At 38.3% G+C, this 17,720-nt stretch overlaps 1 protein-coding gene across 18 annotated transcripts in view; it reads left to right on the top strand.

The window, feature by feature from the left end:
* ATP8B4 (ATPase phospholipid transporting 8B4 (putative)) overlaps positions 1–17,720 on the top strand; it is a 285,562-nt gene that overhangs the window by 56,128 nt on the left and 211,714 nt on the right. For 16 of the 18 annotated variants that reach the window (XM_021095810.1, XM_021095809.1, XM_021095798.1 and 13 more), the window contains one exon: positions 8,820–8,878. The exons of 1 other annotated variant lie outside the window; for it this stretch is intronic. In XM_021095810.1, coding sequence (XP_020951469.1) covers positions 8,820–8,878 — 59 coding nt within the window. Of the gene's footprint in view, positions 1–8,819; positions 8,879–12,562; positions 16,911–17,720 lie in introns of those variants that run through there. One more of the 18 variants, XM_021095849.1, reaches the window with a different exon arrangement.

Below are 17,720 nucleotides of genomic sequence, written 5' to 3' on the forward strand. Positions count from 1 at the left end.
TTCTTTGAATCCTCTTTAATTTCCTTGAGTGATGTTTTATAGTTCTCGGCATATGTCTTTCACCTTCTTGGTCAGGTTTATTCCTAGGTATTTGATTTTTTGGGGTGCAATTTAAAAAAGTATTGCATCTTTGTATTCCTTTTCTAATATTTCATTTTTAGTATACAGAAATGCAACCAATTTCTGAATGTTAGTCTTGTTCCCTGCTATTTTGCTGAATTTGTTGATCAGTTCAAGTAGTTTTTGGGTTGAGTCCTTAGAGTTTTCTGTATATAGTATCATGTCATCTGCACACAGTGACAGGTTTACATCTTCTCTTCCAATTTGGATGCCTTTTATTTCTTTTGTTTGTCTTATTGCTGTGGCTAGGACTTCCAATACTGTGTTGAATAAAAGTGGTAAGAGTGGTCATCCTTGTCTTGTTCCAGATTTTAGTGGGAAGGCTTTCAGCTTTTATCCATTGAGTATTATATTTGCTGTGTGTTTGTCATAAATGGTTTTTTTTATGTTAAGGTATGTTCCCTCTATACCCATTTTGGTAAGAGTTTTGATCATGAATGGATGTTGGAAGTTGTCAGATGTTTTTTTCTGCATCTATTGAGATGACAATGTGGGTTTTGACTTTTGTTAATGTGTTGTAGTACATTTTTTGAGTTGGTTTTTGGAGATCATGTTATGTGTAAATACTCTTGCATGTCTGGAGATTTTTTTTCATGGCTGCCACTTTTTTTATCATGGCATATGATATTTGCTTTCTTTTGTTGAAGTATAGTTGATTTACAGTGTTTTGTTAATTTCTGCTATACAGCAAGGCAATTCAGTTATCCATAGACTCTTTTGAAAATATTCTTTTCTGTGGTTTATCATAAGACATTGAATATATTTCTCTATTCTAAACAGTAGGGCCTTGTTGTTTATCCCTTCCATGTAAAATAGCTTACATCTGCTAACCCTACCCTCCCACTCCATTTCTTCTCCAACTCTCTCCCCCTTGGCTACCACAAATCTGTTATCCTTGTCCATGAGTCTATTTCTGTTTCAATGATAGGTTCATTTGTTTCATATTTTAGATTCTACATATAAGCAATATCATATGGTATTTTTTTTCCCTTCCTGACTTACTTCATCAGTATGATAATCTCTGGTTGCATCCATGTTGCCACAAATGGCATTATTTTGTTCTTTTTTTTATGGCTGAGTAGTATTCCATTGTGTATATGTACCTCATCTTTGTCCATTCATGTGTTGATGGGCACTTAGGTTGTTTTCAGGTCTTGGCTATTTGTGAATAGTGCTTCTCTGAACATAAGGGTGTATGTATCTTTTTGAGTTATAGATTTCCTTTTTATTTGGTCACTCCTGCAGCATGTGGAAGTTCCTGGGCCAGGGATCAAACTTGTGCCGTATCTTTAATCCAATGTGCCAAAAAGGAATTTCTGAGTTATAGCTTTGTCAAGATATATGTCTAGGAGTGGGATTCCTGGATCATATAACTCTACCTTTAGCTTTCTGAGGAGCCTCCAAACCATTTTCCACAGTGGTTGTACCAATTTACGTTCCTACCAACAGTATGGGGGTGGGGTTCCTCTTTCTCTACATACTCTGCAGCACTTGTTGTTTATAGACTTTTTTTTCGGTGTGTGTGTGTCTTTTTAGGGCCACATCTGCAGCATATGGAAGTTCCCAGACTAGGGGTTAAATTGGAGCTGCAGCTCCAGGCTGCCACAGCAAAATGGTATCCAAATGGTGTCTGCAACCCACATCACAGCTCATGACAATGCTGGATCCTTAACCCACTGAGCAAGGCCAGAGATTGAACCTGCATCCTCATGGATACTAGTCGGGTCCATTACCGCTAAGCCATAACAGGAACTCTCTGTTATTTGTAGACTTTTTAACCATGGCCATTCTGACTGGTGTGAGATGGGTACCTCATTGTAGTTTTGATTTGCGTTTCTCTAATAATTAGCAATGTTGAGTATTTTTTTTTCATGTGCCTACTGGCCATCTGTATGTCTTCTTTGTATCAATGTCTATTTAGGTCTTCTGCCCAATTTTTGATTGAGTTGTTTGGTCTTGTTGTTGTTGTTGAGTTGTACGAGCTGTTTGTATATATTGGATTTAAAGCCCTTGTTGGTCACATCATTTGCAAATATTTTCACCCATTCTGTGGATTGTCTTTTTGTTTTGTTTATGCTTTTCTTTGGCCTGCAAAAGCTTGTAAGTTTGATTGGGTCCCGTTTGTTCATTCTTGTTTTTATTTCTATTGCCTCGGGAGACTCACCTAATAAAACATTTGTGTAATTTATGTCAGAGAATGTTTTGCCTATTATCTCTTCTGGGAGTCTTATGGTGCACTGTCTTATATTTAAGTCATTAAGCTATTTTGAGTTTATTTTTGTGTATGATGAAAGGGTGTGTTTTAACTTCATTGATTTACATGCTATTGTCGAACTTTCCCAACACCACTTGTTGATGAGACTGTCTTTCCAATTGTATATTTTTACCTCCTTTGTTGAAGATTAATTGACTGTATGCATGTGGGTTTATTTCTGGGTTCTCTATTCTGTTCCATTGATTCGTATGTATGTTTCTGTGCCAAAACCATGCTGTTTTGATTACTGTAGCTTTGTAGTATTGTCTGAAGTCTGAGAGGTGAAGATGCTTTTATTACCTCTTCACTCTTGATTATTTGCCTCAGTAGAGAATTTTAAGTTCAAAATCATTTTTTCCTGAAGTGGAATGCATCACTCCAATAATTTCTATCATCCTTGTTGCTGATGAGAAATTTTTTGTTGGTCTAATACATGTGTCTCTGGGGCTAACCATTTTTTCTCTTCAGGGAAGTTTTCAATATTTTCTCTTTGATTTCAGAAATCAAAATTTAATGAAAATCTGTAGGGTGATTTTCATTTGTCCTAATTGGTACTTGATGGTCCTTTCACTTTGAAGAGTTTTCTTAATCTGGTGTGGGGACATTTTCCTCTCTTTATTTGGTTACTTCTTCCCATCCATTGTTTATGTTCCTTTCTCCTAAATGTTCTCTTTACATTTCTCCTTTTTTTGTCATTTTCATATGTTTTAACATACTTCTTAAATCTTATTTTTCATTCTGTCCTTCCTACCATACAGTTTGTCCATTAAATATGTTTAATTTCCAGGAGCTTTCTTTTTGTTGTTTTCTTTGTTCCCATCAGCTTGTTCTGGTTTCACGGATACCATGTTTTCTGGAATATCTTCAAAGTATTAATTAGACTTAAAAAGAAAAACAGGAGTTCCCATTGTGGCTCAGTGGTAACAAACCTGACTAGTAACCATTAGGATGAGAGTTTGATCCCTGGCCTCACTCAGTGGGTTAAGAATCTGGCATTGCCACGAGTTGTGGTGTAGATCACATATGAGCCTTGGATCCTTCCATTGATGTGGCTGTGGTATAGGCTTGCAGCTGCAGCTCTGATTTGACCCCAGCCATATGCTGCACATGTGGTCCTAAAAAGCAAAAAAAAAAAAAAAAAAAAAAAAAAAAAAAAATCCCCAAAACAAACAAACAAACAAAAAACAAACAAAAGAACCCCCTTTCCATACCTCTTTTTAACATAATCTATTTGCCTTGGATCCTTCTCTTTTGTGCTCTTGGTTTTTCTCAGATGTCTGGTGATTTATGGCTGCTGGTTTGTATCTACAAATGGAGGTAGATGGATTAGTGCGGTTTTGTAGGTCTTTTTCCCTGTCTGCTTCTCCTTCAAATAGGAGGGCCAGTGATGTAGCCAGCTCATGGAGAGGTTATTCTGTGTGTCTTATTCTGTTTTGGTTGCTATAACAGAATACAAAGATTAGGTGGCTTGTAAATATAAATTTATTTCTTACAGTTCTAGAGGCTAGGAAGTCCGTGATTGATGAATCAGAAGATTTTGGGACTAGTGAGGGCCTGATTCCTAGTTCATAGACCATTATCATCTTGCTCTGTCTTCACATAATGGGAAAGGGGCAAGAGAGCTCTCTGGGGCCTCTTTTTAAAGGCACTAACCTCATTCATGAGGGCTCCACCTAATTACCTTCCAAAGGTTTTCAAATACACATTGGGGATTAAGTCTCAACATAAGAATTTGGAGGGGGTACAAGCATTCAGTCTATGGCATTGTGGTTTAGTTAGGCAGCCCGGCATATCCCACAATTGCCTCAGTAAGGCAGGCTTTTCTAGGGCGTCAGTCTGCTATAGCTGATGTCGAGGTTCAGAGCTGCTTCTCTTTTAGGTCTGAATACCCACTCTAGTTTTCCTCCCTAGGCATATTGCCTATTCTCTTTCAGTGGGTGAGGAAGGGGTGTGTGAGAGGGCTCAACTGGCTCAATTATAATTTTAATATTAATATTATTATTATTTTAATAGCTGCACCCATCATATATGGAAGTTCTGGGCCAGGGCTTGAGTCTGAACCACATCTTTGACCTATGCCTCATACAGCTACAGCAATGCTGGATCTTTAACCCACTATGCCAGGCTGGGGATTGAATCCGCACCTCTGCAATGATCCAAGCCACTGCAGTCAGATTCTTAACCCACTGCACCACAGCAGGAACTCCTATAATTTAATTATTTTGGTAGTGCTTCAAAATGAAGGTGGTCAGATAATTTATGTTCCAATCTGGGACACTTTTTAGAATGAAAGGCCACCCTATTAATTATTTTGCCAAGATGATAGGCATAACTGGGACTGTCACCTTATCTAAAACATACTCTCAATCTTTATATTTGACTGAATTTAGATCTTCTCTAGCGCTCCATTGGGGAAACCACTTTTCTAATTCTTTTGGATAAAATTGTTCCTATCTTTTTTTTTTGGTCAACTTGATCTCATCTGATTTCTATTTTATTTTCTAGACTTTTAAAAAGTTTAAAAGCCTCTGCTAGCCCTCATTCTTATTTTCTAGCACTGTTATGTTTTTATTCTTAAAAAAATTTTTCTGTTATTTCAGTGGGACCTGAGAGGGAAAGAAAGTAGAAGGACATGCTATCTCAAACTAGAAGCTCTTTTATGGTACTGTAAACACTTGCTGGCTTGCTGTATTTTGTGCATCCATATGTATCACTTTACTCCTTTTTGGAACCAGACAGGTTTCGTGATATCAGTTGTGCAGGAATGAGCTTACCCTGGTAAATCATAAATTCTCTGGTGAGCTCTTTGCTTTCATTACTCTCACATCTGGAAGGATGCCTATGAAATGTCGGGCATTAAGTCACCGAACCACTGAGCAATTCTCAGTGGGCGTTTTTTTTTTTTTTAAATGGAGGATTTGTTTTCAGCTTCCTCTTCTTGCAGGATGTGACTTACAGCCAACAGGGCTTTATATTGCCTTACACACTATTGTAGCACATTGAATAATGTCAGCCCCTGCAAAGACAAGTCAGGCCTAGCACAGTCAGGTTAAAGGCAGAAAACCGTAGGGAATTTAGACCCTAATTCAGAATTTTGCAGAGCTTAGTGAAGGGATAGCAAATATTCTCCCAGAATTTGTCCTTGAGACTCGGTTCAGAAAGGCAGTACTTACCAGAAGTACAGAAGCAAAGAGGAAGACTTAATAAGAAGAATTTAGAAGCAAAAAGAGGAGAAGACTTCCTGGTTTCAACAAGGTCTCACGGAACATGAGCAGTGTGGACACACAGAAGAGGATCCAAACTTTTCCAGCATGGACATTACTCTTTTGGCCACTTGGGAAAGGGTTATTCTCAGTCTTTGGGAAGGGTGGTTCCATGGAGATATAGGACAGGGTTAAGATTCTCATGTTTGGAGTAAGTAAAATTTGACACAGAACTATTATACTTGGATTTGCTTCATATAAATGCTAAGTTTAAAAATGATCATCTCCTGAATGTATATGATCTAAAGACAATTATGTACAAATTAGCACATCTGATTTTTGATTTACAGCTGAAGTTTTCTGTAAATTTCGTACAGAATGCTGGTGGGCCTGGTTAACCTTTGCCATGTGGACGAGAGCTCCCCACCCCCACTCTTCCAATAACATCCATTGTTCTCCTGTCAGCAGTTTTACTATGTCAGGGTTAACAATGAGAATTGATAAGCTAATTATCTAGCTTTTTAAGTTCTTAAGTCCTCTCACCCTCAAAAATTGCCTTCTGGGCTTTGATATTTTTGCTTTTTGTTGGGGACTCAGCAAGAAAAAGAGGATGGTGCTTTTATGGCCTAAATTTGAAATCTCTCTTTCAGGGGATGGTAGGTTGAGAGGTTGCTTCCTGGCAGGTTCTCAATTTCAGAGTTACACAGAGGGAATTGACTTTATTAGATGGTAGATCCATGTAGGTGGATGTCAAACAGATAAGCACTTTACAAATGGTGGGAGCCTAACCATAACCAAAGACCAGGTATCATTTGTTAGGAGCAGTCCTTGAGATGAATTTCACCTTGAAAGCGGAGCCACAGGGGCGGAGAGCCATTTAGATTCCTCTTGGACTTTGGGAGAAAGTGGTCAGTTCTTATAATTTATGGTGCCTGGCATACAGGGAGCAGGTGGTAAGATATGTTCCTATCTTCCCTCTTTCCCTCTTCATCTCCTTCACTGTTCTCATCTCCCATCTACTTCTGGCTCTCCTGTCTCTGCTCTTCCCTTACTCTTCCTTTCCTTATCCCTGGTACATGCCTCCGAGTTACTTTCCACTTTCCAGCCTCCTCTGTATTCATGCTTGTCAGTGCCTTCTCTAAAGTCAAACTCTTGTCCCATCCCTATACTTGTCCCAACCTGTCACTTACCCAGGTGGAGAGTTGTGGGATGAAGGAACTCCCAGGTTGAGATGGTTAAATCGGTCATTAGGAGAGTCCAACTTTGACATCTGGTGGTTACTTGCCTGACCTTTCCATAACTTTCATTATTCCACCATTCCTCCTTTGTAAACTCCAGATATAGGACACATGGAGAAAGAACTTGCCACCCTTACTACAAAAACATGCTCTGCTGGTATTTCTGGGGCACTGTTTTTTCTTGTCTTCTATAAATTTTATTTTCTGCACTATGATAATCTTTGGGTTTGTTGTCCTATTTTTTTTTTATTATTTGTACTTGCTTTCAGGTGATGTAGAGGTGTCCCTTGGCAGTAGCCACACAAATTGGGGCACCAGAGAAGGGCATAAACTCCTTTCTGGAAGATACTGGTGAGCCAGAGTGAGGCAGAGTGCAAAGATTACATCCATCAGCTTCCCGAGAGCCCCTCCATAGCCAACTGTAAGAGTACCAAACTAGAAGCCTGTTCCACAGGCCAAAGATTTTGGACAAGCAAATAGGCCTCTTTCTCAGAAAGACTGTAAATGTGTTTCTGTCTGCTGTCTGTACAGCACCCTGGGGGTGGTAGCCTGCCAAGAACAGAATCTCTGATTGTTACAGTCCTGTGAGATCCAGGAACACAAGCCCACAGCCTTCAGAGCCAGGGGATCAAGGAGTGTTCTCTGGGTGGCAGCTGTAAAAACCAGGTCACCAGATGTAAAAACTGGGGCACTGGATATGTGTAGATGCTCCTTCCATGAGATCCTGGACTCTGGAGTGTGGTGGGAATAGTGCAAAGATGGCATCCACTGGGAAAAAAAAAAGAAAAATAAGAAAAAAAGGACAAGAAAAAAGAAGAAAAAGAAGAAAGAAGGAAAAAAAAAGAAGGCATCTTCCCAAATGAGCCAGGCAGAAAGAAGGTAGGGAGGTGGTACCCATCAGAAAGAAGGTAGGGACCGTGGTACCCAGAGGTCATTGCCCATCAGATAAATGCTTTAAAATTAGCAAGTGAGTCTTTTTTGGGTGCTTTTCAAAGGGTTGCTTCTGTGCTGGGCCCAGAGGTGAGTGAGTCTGCCTGTGGGTACTTGAAGAACTCTTCCTCTGTTTGTCATAGCCCCAGTCTTCAAAGCAGATGCTTTGGTGGTGTCTCTCAGGTGCCTGTCTTAAGGTTGGGGTGTCCCATGTGGGGTATGAACCCTTTGCTCCTTGGGTTGAAATTCTGGGATTTGAGTTCCCTCCAGCTTTGTCTTGGGGTGGAGTTTATAATGAGAGTGTGTCTCAGTCTTTCCTACCTGTTTTGATTGGTTTCCCTCTTGTTTGCCTGATGTGAAGGGGTCACTAAGCTAGTTTTTAGTTTTTTTTTTTTCCAGAAGAAATTGTTCCAGATATAGTTGCAGATTCTGCATGTCTATGGGAGGATGTGAGTTTAGGATCTTCCTAAGTTGCTGCCTTGTACTGGAACTCTGAATTCGGTTTCAGAAGAGGTTTTGTTTTTTGGCTGCTTCTAATTAAGGGCAGGTCTCAGTCACCTGAAGATGTGGAATTCCTCTCAATATGCACAGGTTCTACCACCTTTGGCTTCATGACCATAAGGCTTTGGCTTCATGACTAACTTTGACTTTAGTATGGTTTTATTTGGCTATGTTATGTCTTGTGACTTTGTAGCAAAAAAAGAAAAAAGAAAAAGAAAAAAATCCTTCCCAGTATGGGATCTGATTTTGGCAGCTCCTTCTCTTTTAGGAACCACTTGAAGTTAACTGAGTCTTTATGGAGTTGAAGGGATATAGAAATTGGAGGCACATAATGTTTTGCTTTATGGCTGGCATCTAAAGACAATGAGAAACATTTCAGCTTTCCATTTTGGAACTTTCCAACATATGTTCCAACATTTGGGCTGGAAAAACCAATGCCCTTCAAATTTCAAAGGAAAGAATTCTAGCAACCTTGATGACAATCAGAGTAACCTATGTGAAGTTAGTTTAATGAGTTGTATGTTGCTTTCGGTTGAAAATTTAATTTCATACCTGATTCCTCTTTCTCTTTAGAAGCAGAACGGATAGTAAAAGCCAATGACCGTGAATATAATGAGAAGTTCCAGTACACAGTGAGTAAAATACACATAGCACACACATGGTGGGGGAAGGTCTTACCTTAGGGATAGTAGGATTCATGCCTTCTAGAACTGTGACTTTAGTGAAAACTTTGTTGGCATATTTTTAGTAGGAAGGTGCCATATATTTCTATAAATTCAGATTTTAGTAATGTTTATCCATTTACTTCCATTCTGCTCCGAGTGGTTGGTATTCAAATTGGTATGAGAATAAGATAAAGTACCTTCTTTCATAAGAATTGATGCTTAGTTTGTTTTGGTGCCCACTGGACATGAGGAAAATGTAAGAATACTATGAAAACAGGCCTTTGTGGTTGTACCTGGTGAAGGAAATGGTAGTTGTGGCTGCTGGGTGATGAGTAACATTTTGGGATTTTTCTGTAAGCAACTCAGGCTGAATATGGAAAAATACATGTAGGAGAAAATTCTCAGACCTGAATGACTGTATTTACCAAGTGAGCAGTGAGAATGATTAGTTAAAATGTGTGGAGATTCAAGCTTGTACTGAACTACTTTTTTTAAAATGAGGGTTTTCTCCACTTCCATAAGAAATACTTCTTGAGAGTCTACTACTGGCACTATTCTAGGAATTTAGGATATATTGGTGAACACTTCATGAATTATATCATGGGCCCTTATAAAAATCTCATCTTTCCTTCATTCAACCTAAGTTGCTACATGGAGGTTTTTTGTTTTTTGTTTTTTTAATTTTTTTAAATAAATTCTAAGAAAGATAGCTGTTAGAATTGATAGTGTAGGTGACCTGTGGCCTGTAAGACCTGCTATGTTTGAGTATACCAGCATATTAATGAAAGAAAGTCCCAATTCACAGAGGGATTTGATGACTATTAAGGCATAGAAATGTGTCATGGAACACACTTTGGCAGTGTCCATCCAGGAACTAGCCAGAGGAGAGAGAATTTTGCCTAATGGATTGTTGTTCATATCTTGTTGCTATTGGCAGTTCTTTTCCATATGGGGGGGATGGACACATCGGGCTCTTATAGCTTGTTACCAACAGAGATAGCTGACAGCTCCTCTTATGCTGTGCTAATCATGTAAACTTGTGATAATAGTTTGATGTTCATTTTAAGGGTCCCTATGGAGTCAGCCCATGGCCTCTGTAACAGATGTCTCATTGTAAAGTAATATATTGGAACTCTGATTTTATTCATCAATCTTGTAAGCTTTGTTAAAGTCAGTCTGCCCTTGAGAGAAGGAATTCCTCTCGGGAGGTGGATGAATATGCTTTGTACCCTGGGGTAGGGGATGGGGAGACTAATGTCTCCATGGTGATTAATGCCACTCTGTGCAGCCTCCTGGCATCTAGTCATTTAGCCCTTCTGGTCTTCATCAGACTTGGCCCTATGCCTTTCTATCCTTTATACAGCCAGTTCTTTAACTCTAGAGGATAACCCTTGAAAGCCTTGACCACCAAACCCTAATTCAGAGGGGTAGACGTGTCCATTTTAAGACCATAGTTGGGGGTCAGAGGGAACCAGTATAAGTCATCTACAATTGGGTAATTATACATTTAAGTACTTGGCTATATTTCCTTATTTTTCAATGTATTTTCATTCTAGGAGTAGTTACTATATGAGGAAAGCCATATTTTGTTTGCATTTTGAAGGATGATACAGTCTTTTATGTTTATAGTTATTTTAACTTGATTTATGAAATATTTAAAACTTAGAGAAAAGTATAGGAAATAATGTCACCTGTGTGCCCATTACTCAGACTGAATGGATGTCAACAATTTGCCATGATTACATCAGATGTTTCTTCAATAGTTACATGCCAGTGATACAAAGATGATTTTCTTTTCTTTTTGTTTTTTGCTACTAATTCTTTGTTTTTTAAAGTTTCATTGAAATATAGTTGATTTACAAGGTTGTGATAATTTCTTCTGTACAACAAAGTAAGCCATTATACATATGCATTCTCTTGCAGATTCTTTTCCCACATAGATTATCACAGAATCCTGGGTAGCGTTCTCTGTGCTATACAGCAGGTCCCTGTCGGCCAATCATTCCATATGCCTCATTTGCATATGCCAATCCCAAACCCTCAGTCCATTCTTCCCACCTCCTCACCTGTCTCTTTTGGTAACCATAAGTTTTTCAAAGTATGTGAGTCTGTTTCCAGAGATTATTTTCTCTTGAGCTTGCATAATATTAAACAAAAGCACACAGATGTGTGGCTGAACCTGTGCTTTCTATTGGGCTTCCTAACAATGGCAAGGCAGTAGAACAATATTCTGCAGCTGTAGCCAGTGGAACCAGGTGGCTCAGTCCCTGAGTTAAAACATAATAAAGAAAAAAGCAGAACCCATTTATGGGCTGGCAAAATCAGGAATAACAAGACATGAGAAAGAAAAGCTGCAGAACAGAGAGGGGCATGAGTATCTTAGGTCTAATGACCTTACTGTGGCTCGGAGGAGATGAGCCAGGTTCTCCTGGAATAGGCAAGATTCTCACTGCGTGGCTGGTGGTGGATTTATTTGGGAACTCCTAACAGGATGTCTGGCCATACAGTGAGCAGTGGCACCCATCTCAGCATCAGTCTATTCAGATACAAATTGGGGCTAATGAAAGCATTTATTTCATATTGAAGGGATGGAAGTAGAATCATAGGCAATGACCCTATAAGCTAGTCTTTTAGAGATAAAATTTGAATCTATATATATCTGATTTTTAAGGATTTTTAAAGCACCTCCTACATGGACTATTCTTTTAAGAAAGGCAGAACACAGGGTCCCTTTTCTCAGACTTGCTTAGATTTAAAGTGTATTACTTCAAATGGAAATGGATTTGAAGAGGTCTCAACAGATCTCATGGATAATGCTCATAATAGTTGAAGAAGTGATATTGCCCCCTAAAGGCTGGAAAGGAGATGGGAATAAGCTAAAAGTCATATATATATATATACACACATACACATATACATATATAGGAATAAATATATATATAAGCAAATAAAGATGAAAGTAAAAACAATGAAGCTTCCTCAAATGTAGTGGAAAGAGTGGGGATAAAATAGACAGTAGTTTGAATCCTTCCTCTCTCAATGCTAAGAAATTTAAAATGTGATCTCAATTTCTTTCTTTCTTTGAGTATCAATTAATTTCTTCTGTGGAATGGGAGAGTTTCCTCATAGGCTTCTTTACCAAAGGATTAAATGAAATTTATATAAATATTTGATAATAGTAAAACTAGCCAATATATATTAGATGCTTACTGGATACATGGCCCTGTGCTAAACTTTTTTTTTTTTTTTTTCTTTTTTTTTTTTTCAAAGCCAGATTCTTAACCCACAGAGCGAGGCCAGGGATTGAACCCACAACCTCATGGTTCCTAGTTGGATTCGTTTCCACTGTGCCACGATGGGAGCTCCAGACTCTGGGCTTTTATTTTTTTTATTTTTTATTTTTATTTATTTATTTATTTATTTATTTTTTTTGTCTTTTGTCTTTGTTGTTGTTGTTGTTGTTATTGTTGCTATTCCTTGGGCCGCTCCCGCGGCATATGGAGGTTCCCAGGCTAGGGGTCCAATCGGAGCTGTAGCCACCGGCCTACGCCAGAGCCACAGCAACGTGGGATCCGAGCCGCGTCTGCAACCTACACCACAGCTCACGGCAACGCCGGATCGTTAACCCACTGAGCAAGGGCAGGGACCGAACCCGCAACCTCATGGTTCCTAGTCGGATTCGTTAACCACTGCGCCACGACGGGAACTCCTTTTATTTTATTTTATTTTATTTTTTTTTGTCTTAAACTTTTGATATAGATTTTTCTCTTAAACCTCACATGGCTGTGGGCAGATATGCACAATAAATTTTAGATTCTCTATAAAGTACTGGATAAAGTAAGATATAAATGACAATAAAATTAGGAAGATACTGAGAAATTGACTAAAGTTGGGTATCATGCCAAAAAATTAGCACACCTGTGATACAGAAGGTGTGGGAATTGCTGATAAATTATGCAGATGATACAATAGCAGAGATATAAGTGCATCTAGAACAAGACGACTAACAGTGTAATAACTGTAGTGGTAGTGACCATCCCCCTGCACCTGCCACATAAGCCATATGGAAGTGATCATAATTTGATTAGGTATTATTGATTACCTACTCTGTGTAAAGCCTTTGATGAGTTCAGGAAATACTCCTGCCTTTCTCAGTGTGGATATTGACAGATATATGGTTAACAGTGATGGTAAAAACAATGAAGTCTGATAATAATAATAGCTTACATATATATAGTGCATACCAGATGAAAGGCAGGGTTCTAAGCATTCTATTATATTAAACTAATTTTACCTGACAGTTCTGTAAAAGAGCACATTTAAATACCTTACTTTAACATATGAAAACATTGATGCATGGAGATCTCACTTAAGTGGCTTACCTGAGGTCACACAGCTGGATAATGGCTTTACAGCTGTGAGTCTAACTGTGTACCAGGTGCTTTGTACACATAGCAAATCTTCCACAAAACCCTGAGGGATGAAGATGGGCTCCATTTTGTAACTTGTCTGAGGTCACACAGCTAATATTAGTAGAATGCTAATTGAGATAGGTCAGATTCAAAGCCTGTTTTTTTTTTTCCCATGATACCCCACTGCCCTTTTGACCAGTCTTGAAAAACAGCAACAACCATCACAACCCCCGCCCCAAAATCAAATCCCTTGAATCAGCTCTGCTTCTCTACAGACCTGATGGTAAAGTAAAATTTTTATACTCTAAAGACCAAAGCAGAAAAGAAGATAGAAAATTTTACAAATATGAGTCTAAGAATGACCTTAAATCTTTACCCTGAGCATTTGTAGATGAGAACTTGGGAGAAAAAATCTACACAAAACTCAGATAAATGGTATGATTACAAAAACAAAGGCTGGCCAAGCAAACTTTTCTCTTTGAAGGCTGAGGGAAGATAATTTTGATACCTAGAGAACCTTATTTTATCAACAAACCTTAAGCTTCAAAGTACTTTACAGGACAGAGCACAGGCTTAAAAAAATGATCAAAAGTACTTTTAAGGGATAATGGACTTAGAACACAAGTGAAAGACAAGGATAATGACTCTAAGTGAAATTAATTGGCAAATGAGACATGATATTGTGAAAACTGGAAGGTGGAAAACATAAAACTACAAGTGGGATTTCAGGCTGCCAAGACGTATAAAACCAAGTGGGACTGGAGAGGAGGGATTGCAAGCCAAGTGCTAGAATTATTATTCTCATTAGAAAGGAGTTCAAAGTTTTCTTGGTTAATAATAGGAATGAATAATAGAAGTTACGAGAACATTTGTTGTATTAAAATATGTTAATGTTAAAAATGTTAGAAAAGCGTGAGAGTGAGCCAGCCGGCCACTCATGATTCCTATTAAAAGGATTTCAAAGCAAATGGTAGAAGTAGTAAAAACAGTTGTAATTGTATTAAAATGTGTTGATGTCAAAAAATGTTAGAAAAAGTGTTAGATTAATTATAGTTATTTTCTGACTTCATTTAGAAATGAAGAAATGTTGGAAAATAGTGATTCCCACTAGTTCCTGTTCTTTTTCTTTCTCACATCAGCACAGGCATGCTCTATCCTCATTCAAGTCTTTTGATCTCTAACAAGGTTTGGAAGGGAGATGAACTCATCTGAGTGCTGAGAAAGTTATCCTGCCTTAAACTCTGAAAGTTCAGTAAATCTGAACACTTAGTAAAACTTTTATGAGTATATTTCATGCACGAAGGTAGATGGGAAATTTCTAAAGGTTTTTTTTTTTTCCTGTTTTTTTCATACCTGAGGTTCTTAAAAATAAATTTGAATATTATTGGAGTATGGTTGATTTACAATGTTGTGTTAAAATCTACTCAATAGTTTGTAATAATTTATATGGGAAAAAAGAATGGATATATTCATATGGATGTTTGATTTAAAGGGTTTTTTCCTTGAGCTGAATTATTGATCCTATTCAGGAAATGCACAGGCTTATGTAAGTTGGCAAAAATTTAACCAAGTAGTTTTGGATGCTTTTAAAGAAAGCCTTCCATCTAAAAATTGTGATTTGAACACTTTAATTTATTCCTAGAATCTTGAGATGTCTTGTTGATGTTACAGTTACTGGATGGAAGCTCTTGGTGCCTGCATGAGCTTTGTGATTGGTAGAACAGTGACCATTTGGATTTTCCAAAAAGTGTTCATTCATTGTGACATATGGCTGACTTTCAGCAGTCAATGCTACAGTGATGTCACCAAGATGCCCTACAACATGAGCCCCTTCCATTTCCCTCCCACCCATTTAAATGGGGCTTTGTATGTTTCCACAATCACTTCTCTTTTAACTCAGAATAAGAGGTTAAGAGTGGAGTGAAAATTATGGCTGGCCCAGTATCATTCTGGGTGTGTGAGCTTGGACAGTCACTGGACCTCTTTGGGCCCACACTGTAATGATGTGCCTGTGTTTCTCTGAGACCAGACTAGCATAACGGCAAAACTTTCTATTCCGGCGTGTGTGGGTGAATCGATGATTCATTGTCCTTTTTTAAAAAATAGAAATAAAAATGATTTTAAAAATTCAGTATGTTCACAATGTGCCTGCCCCATGCCTAGCAATATGTATGTTTGACTTAACTACTTTCCTAAGAAGTTTTGAGGCAACCTATGAAAAGAATGTGAAGCTCAAAGGAGTAAAAATGCATGAGGAAACTGGGATGGGCAGGGTAATTTTAGGTAGGCCCCAAAATGTGTGCTAGAAGGTCCTATTGCTTGACTGGCAGTGTGTTGAGTCCTACTGGGGCTAGTAAAGGGGTATAAATTCTGCTTTCGACCTTCAAGGAGCATGTATAATCTACTCAAGAAGAGAAGACCAGTTCATAAGAACAAATTTGATGTTAGATAATAATGAAAAGGAAATGCTAAATTCTAATTGTGTGATGTGGCCTCAAAATGTTAGGGAAATGAAAACTCAAGGTGAGTGAATGCATTTGAGGAAGTGTTGCCAGAGGAATCAGGAAATGATTTGAGCCTGGCTTCTTTATTTGTACCACCACCCTTAGAAAGGCGAGACAGGAGCAAAGCTCTGAAGTCCTACTGAATTGGGGGTGGGGGTGTGTCATGGGAACTTATAGTTCAGGTAGCTGAGACCTGACTGTTTAAAAGAATTTGCATATGAGGTAAGAGGCTCTCAGGAGCTGAGGGGTCACCAGTGAAAAAGGATTTTATTAGCTCTCCAGGTTATATAGATGGGATATCCAAATGGAAAGCCCAGGTTGATATGGAATGTCACTTTGGTGGGGTTAGAGCTAGAGGTTAGCAGATATCAGTTGGAAGGAGGGTAAAGCAAGGGGAAAAAGAGAACTTGGTAAGGAGTGTTGGCTGCAAGGTGTAGGGGTGGAAGCTCTCCAACAAGTTAGAGAAGGGGAGGGAGAGGACCCAAGAAGGAGCAGAGAGCTGCTGAGAGCAAAGAGAAGAGGGTGAGAGGGGAGCCAGCCATGGGGTGTCAGGAAGGAGCCCTTCAGGAAACAGGGATGGGTAACCATATCTGATGGTAGGGACTCATGAGTTTTTAAAGCTGAGGCAAAACATCTTTAAGTCACAAGGAAGCAATTGGAGGACCTGAAGAAAGCAGTTTGTTCTTTTTGAAAGTGGGGTTTGGAAGTCAGGGAGGGCAGGGGAAAAAACAAGCAAAAAAGAAGGGAGTGGGGTGTAGCCCACTTAATAATTTGCAATGAAAAAGGAGAGAAGAGTATAAAAGCTTTCAGGCTCACTGAAACGAAGCATTTTTGAACCAGTCTTCTCACATTTTGGCTACCCAAGTACAAAAAATCTGTGGAAAAGTAAAATTAAATATTTTCTCTGGGACACTCTTGGGATAGCAACATCTTGGGACACATCCCAGTCCTGCTTTGATGGTTGGCACGCTAGAAAATTTGGGTCTCTCTTTCTTTTCTTCATGAGCAGCCTGGTTGCTGCTGTAGATCCTCAGCAAGAGGCCTCATAACCAAAGCAATTTAGGCTCCAGCTGAAGAGTACAGGTAATAACAAACACTGTGATAAGTTGGAATTCGTTGTGAAAGTGCCAGTAATTTATTTGTATTGGTTATTGGTTTCTGGTTGTTACTTTTTTTTTGTATTGGGGTGTTACTATGGTAACAGTGGCTTTTTAACAAACATTGAAAATGCCTTCTGTTTTGTATGCTGTTAATATCCATGTAAATTATTCTACATTCTACATGACAGAGGTTTTTATTTTTCTTTTATAAATAATTTGCTTGAAGGAGAAAAGATAATTTTTGGACATCTCTCAAATTCTCTTTCATTCTGGATTTGAGAGTTTAAAAGGATAAATATTTTATCTTTTTGACATCTGATTTATTTAAGTAGTGCTATTCTTGACTAAGCATTTGTCTGATTTTTTTGTTTTGTTTTGTTTCCTTCATTTGGTTGATCTGCTTAAATCTTTTGTTTTGGCCTCTGAATTCCTATCCCTAAATGTTCTAAGATGGCACGTTAAGATAACTAAAAAACCCAGTTAAGCTCTAAAACTCTGAAATATTTGTTATTTACTTGTTTCAGGCTTGAGATAACTTTAGCATCTTTGTAAACTAGTTTCATTCCATCTGCTATCTGATATAAATTTGAAGTAAAGCCATATAGATTTGGTTTGTTTGTTCATTTATTTATTTATTTTACTTTTAGGTTATTCATTTCAATGATATAAAATTTAAAAGCTTCCAAGCAATATGTAACTGAAATTAAAAGAGTTTGAATAAGCTAATTTTAATGTTAGAGTTGTAGACTTCTATTGTAGCTTGCTGTGGTGGAATAGAGTTAAACTAAGACTG

The sequence above is a fragment of the Sus scrofa genome, chromosome 1, assembly GCF_000003025.6.
Source record: "Sus scrofa isolate TJ Tabasco breed Duroc chromosome 1, Sscrofa11.1, whole genome shotgun sequence".
NCBI lineage: Eukaryota > Metazoa > Chordata > Mammalia > Artiodactyla > Suidae > Sus > Sus scrofa.